At 40.5% G+C, this 11,007-nt stretch overlaps 1 protein-coding gene across 3 annotated transcripts; it reads right to left on the reverse strand.

Annotated features, from left to right (window-relative positions):
* Positions 1–548: 548 nt before the first annotated feature.
* Positions 549–10,557, reverse strand: LOC118395863 (neuromedin-U-like). Of its 3 annotated transcripts, XM_035789852.2 has the most exons (9): positions 10,263–10,556; positions 7,723–7,778; positions 7,520–7,567; positions 7,221–7,274; positions 6,355–6,387; positions 6,148–6,198; positions 4,865–4,945; positions 830–883; positions 549–735 (listed from the first exon to the last, which is right to left on the reverse strand). In XM_035789852.2, the coding sequence occupies exons 1-9, from the start codon at positions 10,411–10,413 to the stop codon at positions 700–702; spliced, it is 564 nt and encodes a 187-aa protein (XP_035645745.1). In that variant the 5' UTR covers positions 10,414–10,556; the 3' UTR covers positions 549–699. The 3 variants fall into 3 exon arrangements, with proteins under 3 accessions (XP_035645745.1, XP_035645756.1, XP_035645765.1); XM_035789863.2 differs by lacking the exon at positions 6,148–6,198 and having other exon boundaries at positions 10,263–10,557; XM_035789872.2 differs by lacking the exons at positions 4,865–4,945; positions 6,148–6,198 and having other exon boundaries at positions 10,263–10,552.
* Between the last annotated feature and the right edge of the window lie 450 nt (positions 10,558–11,007).

The raw sequence follows: 11,007 nt of genomic DNA on the forward strand, positions 1-11,007 counted from the left end.
TTTTCAATTGTTCTTGTGCTAGTTTCACAAGTATGTGTGGAATTTTCAAAATTCTTAGTACAAATCTCCAAACAGGAACACTTGTTATGCAGCCAGTGTTGATTCAATGTCTAAATGTATTTTGGGGGGTTTAAATGATGTGGAAACAACATTGATTTAACCAGTTTTTGTACAGTGCATTGAGACAATAAGCAGCCTTTCTGGTCTAGTCTGTTTTAGAAAGGTGGATTTGAATCATAACAGAATGTGGTGCAGCACAATAGTGTTGGGTGAGATCTCAATATTGTGTTGTTATAGGAGATGTTTCAGAGAAAGACAACATTTGTGTGTGTCGTTTTTTTGAGCACACTAAGTAGGCTATAGTAACGAATATTTCAGCTAACACACATACACACTCCGCTTTTGTGTTCACTGATAATTTTACAGTTGAGCCAGGACCTCTTTGTGCAAGTTTATTTAGCAGTATCTGTCTTTCTGCAAAATCATGCCACCACAAAAATAACCATATAACAATGCTTTTAATTCAAGACACCTTGTAACACAAATAAGACTTTTGGACCAATAAAGACTATTTTATTTGGATTCTTTCATTTCATTGTGTACATTCAACATCACTGTACAATGATCATTAAGGGGTTGTGGCAGAGGTCTGGACCACTCTATGAAGGTTGTGGCTGTTCAATACCCCATACCTTACATTTAATCAAATTCTAGGGATCTTCTTCCATTTCTTGGCTGTAAGTAAGATAAGGAAATGTTACTGATGAATGAAATCAAACAAACATTTTAACAGAGTTTATTCCTGTCCTCTGAATGTGTGTATTCTTACCCGATACAAGAAGTATCCTCTGCTCTGAATTCCCTCAGGTCCCTGGAGATCATCCTAAACAGAAGGCACAGCAGGACAGAATATATCAATGAACAGGTGCTCTACATTCCAGTATGGTCCCATGAGTATGGCAGTATTTATTCAGCCGACAACTGCTTCCAGACGAAAAGAAAGTCTTACAATTTCAGTTGGAACAGAAAGCAGTGTGCTTAGACGTTGAAGCTTATTTCCACTTATTTAATTATTTCGTAGGCAAAACCATTAGAGTAGAGATCACTCCCATTGACTTTCCACCGTAAACAGACACACTAAGCTGAGCACTTTTCCTCTCACAGTTCTGCTGTAGCTACTATGTCAACGCCAATCCCATGTAGGATGAAGGATGAATTATGTTGAGTTTAAACACAGCAATATGGAAGTTCACCTGTCAGATGCACTAATTTTAGACCAGAATTACCTGCATCATGGAAAAGAACAGCTAATGTAGACAGAGCGAGTACAGAGTGACAGTATGTGTGTAAAAAAGATAGCCTCGATACGCACAATGAATCACATGCTTATACTGTACACACAGACATCACATACACAACAGTCTCATAATAGGGTAACACACTGAAAAAATGACAAATCCTGTACACATTGACAAAGTGAAAAGAGCATATCCTCCAGATGCCCTATATTGACTTCTGAGTGGTGCAGCGGCACTGCATCTCAGTGCTACAGACCCTGGTTCGATCCCGGGCTGTATTACAGCCAGCCGTTTTCGGGAGTCCTATAGGGCGGCGCACAATTGGCCCAGCATCGTCCGGGTTAGAGGAGGGTTTAGCCGGGGTCTGCCGTCATTGCAAGATCTTACAAGATCTTTCATTTGATCATTACTATAACAAAGTATGGTAAATTGTGGTGGCTTTGTTGTAAACTCAGCAAAAAGAGAAACGGCTCTTTTCAGGACCCTGTCTTTCAAAGAGAATTAGTAAAAATCCAAATAACTTCACAGATCTTCATTGGAAAGTGTTTAAAAACTGTTTCCCATGCTTGTTCAATGAACCATAAACAATTAATGAACATGTACCTGTGGAACAGTCGTTAAGACACTAACAGCTTACAGACGGTGGGCAATTAAGGTCACAGTTATGAAAACTTAGGTTTGGGCGACCCAACCTAAAGAGGCCTTTCTACTGACTCTGGAAAAACACCAAAAGAAAGATGCCCAGGGTCCCTGCTCACCTGCGTGAACGTGCCTTAGGCATGCTACAAGGAGGCATGAGGACTGCATATGTGGCCAGGGCAATAAATTGCAATGTCCGTACTGTGAGACACCCAAGACAGCACTACAGGGAGACAGGACGGACAGCTGATCATCCTCGCAGTGGCAGACCACATGTAACAACACCTGCACAGGATCGGTACATCCGAACATCACACCTGCGGGACAGGTACAGGATGGTGACAACAACTGCCCGAGTTACACCAGGAACACACAATCCCTCCATCAGTGCTCAGACTGTCCTCAATAGGCTGGACTGAGGGAGAGAGGCTGGACTGAGGGCTTGTAGGCCTGTTGTAAGGCAGGTCCTCACCCGACATCACCGGCAACAACGTCGCCTATGGGCACAAACCCACCGTCTCTGGACCAGACAGGACTGGCAAAAAGTGCTCTTCACTGACGATTCATGGTTTTGTCTCACCAGGGGTGATGGTCAGATTCATGTTTATTGTCGAAGGAATGCACGTTCCCCCGAGACCTGTACTCTGGAGCGGGATCGATTTGGAGGTGGAGGGTTTGTCGTGGTCTGGGGCGGTGTGTCACAGCATGAGCTTGTTGTCATTGCAGACAATCTCAATGCTGTGCAAGACATCCTCCTCCCTCATGTGGTACCCTTCCTGCAGGCTCATCCTGGCATGACCCTCCAGCATGACAATGCCACCAACAACACTGCTCGTTTATGTGCGTGATTTGCTGCAAGACAGGAATGTCAGTATTCTGCCATGGCCAGTGAAGAGCCCAGATCTCAATCCCATTGAGCACGTCTGGGACCTGTTGGATCGGAGGATGAGGGCTAGGGTCATTCCCCCCAGAAATGTCTGGGAACTTGCAGTTGCCTTGGTGGAAGAGTGGGGTAACATCTCACAGCAAGACCTGGCAAATCTGGTGCAGTCCATGAGGAGGAGATGCACTGCAGTACTTAATGCAGCTGGTGGCCACACCAGATACTGACTGTTACTTTTGATTTTGACCCCCCCTTTGTTCAGGGACACATGATTCCATTTCTGTTAGTCACATGTCTGTGGAACTTGTTCAGTTGTTGAATCTTGATATGTACAAATATTTACACATGTTAAGTTTGCTGAAAATGAACGCAGTTGACAGTGAGAGGACGTTTATTTTTTGCTAAATAAATAATAATAATTTGGTGGGTGCCTATATTCTATTTCACACATGTACATGTGTGTATTAATAAGCATGTGTGAATTAGAATAGTTTTTTTTGCATATCCGAAATCTCCCTGAGACACTCTTGGAGAATGGGGCCATGGTCTGCTATTATCAACGGCAACCCTGGAGCAATTAGGATTAAGTTCCTTGCTCAAGGGCATACTGACAGATTTTTTACGTTGTCGGCTCGGGGATTCAAACTAGCGACCGGCCCAATGCTCTAAACACTAGGCTACCTGCCACCAGCTAATAAAAGATTACCGTAGGGGTCTCCAATAGGTCAATTGTGAGCTACCAGTAGCTCGCAGACCACCTATGAGTAGCTAGCCAAACAATTATGAAAGTACATGCAATGTTCACGTGTTCCAGAGCAAGCTGTCATAAATAAATGTCACATATATCAGACAGCCAAGCTCCCAGCTACTGTCTAACCAACACAACATTAACATTATCCCACACCCGGTTAGCCACTATTGGCTTAAAAAGCCAAACCTAACACTATCTGGCAATTAGTTTCCAGCAATATTGCCCCTTTATATCTGTACGGTGCGGACCTTTGTCTATCCCTCCGTGTGTAGCCAGTAGTGATGGGTCGTTCGTAAACCATCGTCTCTTTTTGAACGCCTCTTTTTGGTGAACATTGGCTCCCATGTTTGCATACTTTTACCACTGCTTTTTGACCTCCAGGCATCGATTATCTGCAGATAAATTATAAAAACATTATCTGAAGATGGTAATTCCTCAGTGCAGGAACAATATAGTGAGGAGAGAGCCTCATCCTAGTCCAAGCAAATATTTTCAGTGTGTAACTGTCTTCATTTATTTTGTAGGCCATCTAATAATTTGGTCAGGAGATGTTTTATTTGAACTCACATTTCACGATCTGACATAATGTTAGGTGATTTTTTTAGGCTTTAAAATGGTTTTAGGTCCATTTCTAAGCATTACCTAACAAAGAGCCACTTGGGAGCCAAAGGTCTCTTTTAGGTGAACTGAACCAAATGATCCGGCTCAAAGAAAAGATTCGGAATGCCCATCACAGTTGATGTGATAACCATCTTGTGGGATGACAGACAGGTTTCCCAAAACCTTCTCAATTAAATGTTAACTGCAAAGTCGGCTTACCTGGCAGAAATATATCATGAGTAGGTACAGTATATAATTTGTATCTATTGTTATTTTCAAACTTTGCAATGAAATGAGCAGCAACAGTACAGAACCATTAGTAGCTTGTGACATGTTTCATTTTTTTAAAGTAGCTCTCATGCTAGAAAAGGTTGGAGACCCCTGGATTAGTGTGATATTTCCTCTCCAAAGAATTCATTTGTTTTATTTGTCACATGCGCCGAATACAACAGCTGTAGACCTTATAGTGAAATGTTTACTTACAGACCCTTAACCAACAATGCATTTAATAAAAATAAAAATAAACAATTAAAGAGCAGCAGTAAAATAACAATAGCGAGGCTATATGCGAGGGGTACCGGTACAGAGTCAATGTGCAGGGGCACCGGTTAGTCGAGGTAATATGTACATGTAGGTAGAGTAATTCAAGTTATGACGCAGATATGTAAAAAGGAACATGCAGATGGTACATACGCGGACCACAAACTCCTCTCCTCTCTCTCGTCTGGTATTGAGTTGAGGAACTAGCTGCAGGAGGGGATGCATCACAGGGGACTGACACATCCACAAAACATATGGACAGACATGAAGAAACATGAGAACCATGAACAACTGCTCTGAGACAGAGACAAAGGGGTGGGAGCTGTAGAGAGGACTCCATATACACACACATTACCACTAGACACCCCATCCACACCCCACACACACACCTCAGTACAACCCTGTGTTCATTTGCAGACTCTGCATTCATGTTTAGATCAACAAAGCACATAGTGACAACACGCTCTCCCCATGCAGGCCATGCACAATGTCTAGGAAATACATCATATTTTCATTGTTATCTGGTTGACATATTTTACATTTTGTCAACTCAGCTTGATTTTCCTGTGCTAACATCCTCTGAGGATAAACTATAACAAACCTTTGCAAAGCCAATCTCTGCCCAGTGACTGTAAACAAAGCTATATCCTAAATGAATAAATGAAGCCTTCACTAGAAATGGAGGATGGCATTTTGGTTCCATTACAATAGCTTGGAGACTTGAAAAGAAAATGATTGGCACTTAAAGATACAGTCTGCCATGAATTATTCAGATGGGACAGAAAATGTGTCCGTTCCTTGTCATTTCTTTTTATCTAATTTACACTGATGGTGTTCCCCACGTCAGTCAAACTGATGACACAGCGGAAGGGAGGGAGGCATGAGGAATTCAAAGTAACTTGTGCAAACAAGACAAGATATATGGATGTGGACACATGCCGCACCTAAAATGGTTTCCAATAAAGTGTGCATCTTGCATGTAGAGCAAGAGACAAGGAGAAGGGAAGCACTGTGACAGGTGGAGCAGTGTTTTTCCAACTTTCTTTATACCACAGAAAATTATGGTATTCTCTATACCAAGAACCACAAATGTAGGGGACTATCTCCTTGAAGGACAGCTATTGAGAACTGACTATGTTAACAATCTGAGGGACTGGGCAGCAATAGGGTCTGTGTTTGTCTGCGTGCATGCATTTTGAGAAGGTAAGAGCTGGGTAATGTAATATGCAGAAGAGTGTGCAATTCATGCCTCATAATATTTTGGTTACTCTGGAAATAAAAACTAAGCTAAAACGTAACACTTTTTCAGGATAAAAATTCATGTTCTAGAGTAAATAAGTCATACAATACTAAAAGCACAGTACAAGTAACAAAGAATTAAAAAAAATTCAGTGTGCCTTGTCAAGCAGTGCAAAGTGAACTTTAACCCAACTTACCGCCCCCTCTGTTAGGCCAGCACCTTGTTGCTTAGCATAATGAAATAAAAACTATACACAAGCAAACACACACACACACAAAAACACACACAAACAAATAAAATAGTTGATTGCATTGATAGGCGTTCACTAAAGGGAACATATTTCAATAGACAGATGAAAGACTTGATGAAGCAGACATGATAAAACCGACAATGTCACACTTACCCTTTTACTAGGATTGTCCCGCACTTTCATGTCCTGCAATGACAAGAAAACAAAACTAAATTTACGATTGAAAATGATTTAAACTATTTTACAACTTGATGTTAGATGGTTCCTCACCCTGAAAGTAGTCTATGAGCCAGGAGAAACTGTAATCCATGGTCCAGTTTCTTTAAACAGCCATTACAAACTTCAGCTAACTTTAACCACTGCTATTTAAAAATCTATGGAAATGATAGTGGCATGTGTGCATGTTTAAAAAATATGTCCAAATCACCTGAAATCAACTATATTTGGTTTGATGTTACTTAAAGGTGATTTGGCCATTTAAAAAGAAAACATGCTCACGTACCGCCATCACTTCCATAGTGGCTGTTTGAAGAAAACTGAACCATGGATTCATGAACTACTCCTTTAAACACTGCATATACACTGAGTGTACAAAACTCTTTCCATGACAGACTGACCAGGTGAAAGCTACGATCCCTTACTGATGTCCCTTGTTAAATCCACTTCAATCAGAGTAGATTAAGGGGAGATTATGATTTAGCCTTGAGAGAATTGAGACATGGATTGTGTATGTGCCATTCAGAGGGTGAACATACAGCCAACTTGACACAACTGTGGGAAGCATTGGAGCAACATGGGCCTGCATCCCTGTGGAACGCTTTCGACAACTTGTAGAGTCCATGCTCCGACAAATTGAGGCTGTTTTGAGGGAATCTCAATAGTAGGAGGTGTTCTTAATGTGTTGTACACTCAGTGTAGGTGCAACTGTGCTGTGCTCACAGAACAGAATAAACCACTGTGTGTACATGTGATATGATTATTGTTTGAGCTACTATGCTGGAACATGAAGGGTGGAATACCTTAGACTTCTGTACAAGGATTAACACACAGAGTTCTCCCAAAACATCAGGTGTCTAGAGTAGCAACCAGAGAGCAAGGGGGAGGAGGTGAGAAAGAATCTGATACAGTTGTACAGATACAGTTCATTTCAAGCCTGTAAGTGACTACCGTAGTTCAATTTGATCATAATTGGAGTTGATCCTGAACTTGAAAATATACGAAAGTGAGAAAACATTGAACATGCATCTTTCCCTTCAGTGCTTTTTTTGTACCTTTATTTAACTTCCTTTGATCATTTCATTTTTCTTGTCTTACTCACCCGAAATGGCAGGTCTGCAGAAAAGTAGGATGAGCACACATCGTCAAGCTATGGGAGACAAGACAGGTGAGTGCTGTTATGAGAGTGGGAGTGAAAAATACACATCTCTTTGTTTCAAAGGAAAGCAACACCTCACAGTCTTAGTACGGGAAAATGTATTAACACACAGAGAGAGAGAGATGTGCTGTGGTTCTGTGGCCTACCTGGTTGAGAAGCTGGTCCTGGTATATATTTGCTCTCTGCTGTTCTATTGGAACACCTTCCATTGAAACAGACAGACACAAGAATCATTCCATCTCTATCATCATATTGATGCTTTAGCATTAAGGTGGTGGGAGTGTGCAGATTGTGATTACACAGCCATAACAATCCACTTCCAGTGCATCATGGACATCAATTAATGCATTTTAACAACATAACATAAGGATGGGGACTTGGAGAGTGCATTGAAGCTTTCCTACACTCTTAGAAAAAAAGGGTTCCAAAAGGATTCTTTGGTCATCCCCATAGAACCCTTTTTGGTTCCAGATAGAACCCTTTTTGGTTTCAGGTAGAACCCTCTGTAAAAAGGTTACTTCAAAGGGTTCCCCTACGGGGACAGCCAAATAACCGGCAGGGTAGCCTAGTGGTTAGAGCGTTGGACTAGTAACCGAAAGGTTGCAAGTTCGAATCCCCGAGCTGACAAGGTACAAATCTGTCGTTCTGCCCCTGAACAGGCACTTAACCCACTGTTCCTAGGCCGTCATTGAAAATAAGAATTTGTTCTTAACTGATTTGCCTAGTAAAATAAAGGTTAAAAAAAAAACTTTTAGGTTTTAGATAACTTTTAAAGAGTATGTTATGCTGTAATTATATCTGTTCATATTCAAAAATTCATAGTGACCAACAAATTGAGGCTGTGCTTCTACATCTGCATTGCTTGCTGTTTGGGGTTTTAGACTGGGTTTCTGTATAGCACTTTGTAACATTGGCAGATGTAAAAGGGGCTTTATAAATAAATACATTTGATTGATTGATCAGTCAAAGCCGCATCAAATCGCTCAATGTCACAGAAAATAACCCTTAACAAATATAATTTCTCACGTCACTGAAGAGGGATTGACACAGTTGCCATTGTAAATATATGTATGTTTCAATTATTTATGATATTATTGCTGTTTGGAGCCAAATCCAAGCCACTGTTAGGAGTCATTAAGATGTTGCCTGTTTGTCAATGCCACGGTTTGCCTGCATCAGATTAGGCTGACATGCCTCTGCCCCATGCATGGCTGGGGGGGTAATTGTAGTAGATTCAAGCTGTCAGTCATAGAACAAAGAAAGGAGTTAGAGAGGGAGAAGAGAGAATAGAGAGAGAGTGAAATTACCAATGCAGTAAGTACTGTTACAGGTTTTTCCATTTATGTTTTGAGGTTGGACATTAGCACGTAGGGCTCACCAATTGGTGTCACCTCATTAGTCAGTATGTGTTACACATGTACTGGTTACCATCTTGTTAGTGGGAAGGTGTTTCACCTGTGCTAGTCCAGGTACTATTTAAGAGTGGCTGGCCCAGTGCTCCAGTTGTTTTGATGGATGCGGAGGGTTAACACCTTTAGTTGGCACACCCTTTTTTGTGTTCTATACAAACAATCCTTTATTTGATTTTGTTTGCTTCCTGTCTTTATTAAGTTTGGTGTGGGTTTTTCTTTTGTTTGCAAATTTAGTGGGCGCTGATGGTGGATGTCTTTAAGGTTTCAGTTGTTGTTGCTTGTCAACTTTCAGTGGACAACCCCATGAGTGTCTTTCAGAATCCCTCCTAAAACCCCACATGTTTCATTTTGGTTGTTGGTCAGTGACTCTTTATTAGTTCCCCTTCTGTTTGACTGACATGTTTTGCTTTAGAACTTAACAGTACACTCAAATTAAAATTTTACAGAATATTACCAAAACATTAGGAGTTCCTCTCCAACTGATGTATTTTATGTATATGGTTATGTGGAGGCATTCGAGTAAAAGTATAATTACGTACTAGAACAACAGGCTGAAGTCGCATTAGGCCTACTGGTGGTGGGTGCAGCTTCTATATGCTTTAGGCTACACCAGTTCTCTATGCTGCACAGATTAGAATAAATACAATTCCAGTCAGAGAAAATCCCATAACGAAAATACAGTATTGGATAATAGGTTATAAACCAACAAGACACCAGGGCCTCTTCATAACAAGATAAACTTACAAATTGAAAGTGCTGAAGTATGTCAAATATTTCTCAAACCTTCTCTCCGTTGCGCAAATTCACAAGAATGCGTAATTACGCACAATATGATTGACGTGTAAGAATCTTGAGTTTAAACAATTATGGGTAAATTCATATTGTAAACCATTCAAATATACTGCATCTTTGGTCTACAGTTTTATTTAAGGAGAAGTAAACTCATTGCACTTTAAACCTATAACGTTTTATTTTGTAAGGTAAACAAGTTCCTTTCAATCTTTTCAACATATAGTTTTTTTGCAAAAAAAATGTAAATGCAAATAGAATTGAACTGAATGATTTAAATTAGCTTGTTGATTACCAATTTATGTTGAATGGTTTTGAACAACTATATTTTTCCTAAACTATTCAATTAGGCTACATCAGATCCGCAAACATGTTCCATGCCCCAAAGTTTTACGTTTTTACATCTTGAATTGGACCTACAGCAATGCATACGTCTGTCCATATTCTATACCCAAAGCATGGTCAAAATATGTATATTTACTTACTTTTGCAGACTGGGATCGCTGAGATGAGGAGAACAAGAAGCGTGAGGCTCGTGCTGCTGAGCGTGTTCATTGCGCTGGTGCTGAGAACGCTCACGTAGCTTGCGCTGCCGCTCTGGGAGACTCTGGTTTGGCACTGAGAGGTCTTCATCATTACTGTTCTCTGGTTGCTCTTGGTTTATGTTCTAGCCGATCTGTGATTTCTAATCTTTCACGGGAACAATTTTAAAGCACGAGGTCACCCCCTCTCTACATCAATGACACTACACTGCGTCATTAATTCCACGCGTGCATACACTAGGGCCTATCTAATTGATGAGTAAGGCTCGGAGGGAACGTGGTGCTATAACAGAAATAACATTCTGCCTGAAAAAATAAACTAATAAGATATAAAACACCATATGTTTGACATAATATCTGAAAATATTATTAGTTTTACAATTATTTTATCGTGTTGTCTAAATCCAGGCCTTTATAACACCAAACCGTCAGTAAAAGGAAATAGATATTGTAGCTTAATGAAGTTATATCCTCATTGTCAATCAAATGGGTTCAGACATGACAAGAAAGTGACAAGAAGTAATGAAAACACGATATTTTGTCTGCAGGAACTAGCTCTTTTTCACTCGGTCCACTCGTCCAAGTGCCGATGTATTTTGTGGCATGATGTAAACAGTACGAATTTGTGTCACTACCAAAGTCTAATGGTTTTAAATTACTGTTTTGTATTGTCTGGAAACTCACTTGT

The sequence above is a fragment of the Oncorhynchus keta genome, chromosome 1 (genome assembly GCF_023373465.1).
Source record: "Oncorhynchus keta strain PuntledgeMale-10-30-2019 chromosome 1, Oket_V2, whole genome shotgun sequence".
NCBI classification, from domain to species: domain Eukaryota; kingdom Metazoa; phylum Chordata; class Actinopteri; order Salmoniformes; family Salmonidae; genus Oncorhynchus; species Oncorhynchus keta.

Coding starts and splice junctions, on each gene's coding strand:
- LOC118395863 (XM_035789852.2), bottom strand. CDS start 10,413: ATGATGAAGACCTCTCAGTGCCAAACCAGAGTCTCCCAGAGCGGCAGC. Junction 7,779..10,262: donor AGCGATCCCAGTCTGCAAAA/GTAAGTAAATAT, acceptor TTTCAATGGAAG/GTGTTCCAATAGAACAGCAG. Junction 6,388..7,220: donor TCCTTGTACAGAAGTCTAAG/GTATTCCACCCT, acceptor TTGTCATTGCAG/GACATGAAAGTGCGGGACAA.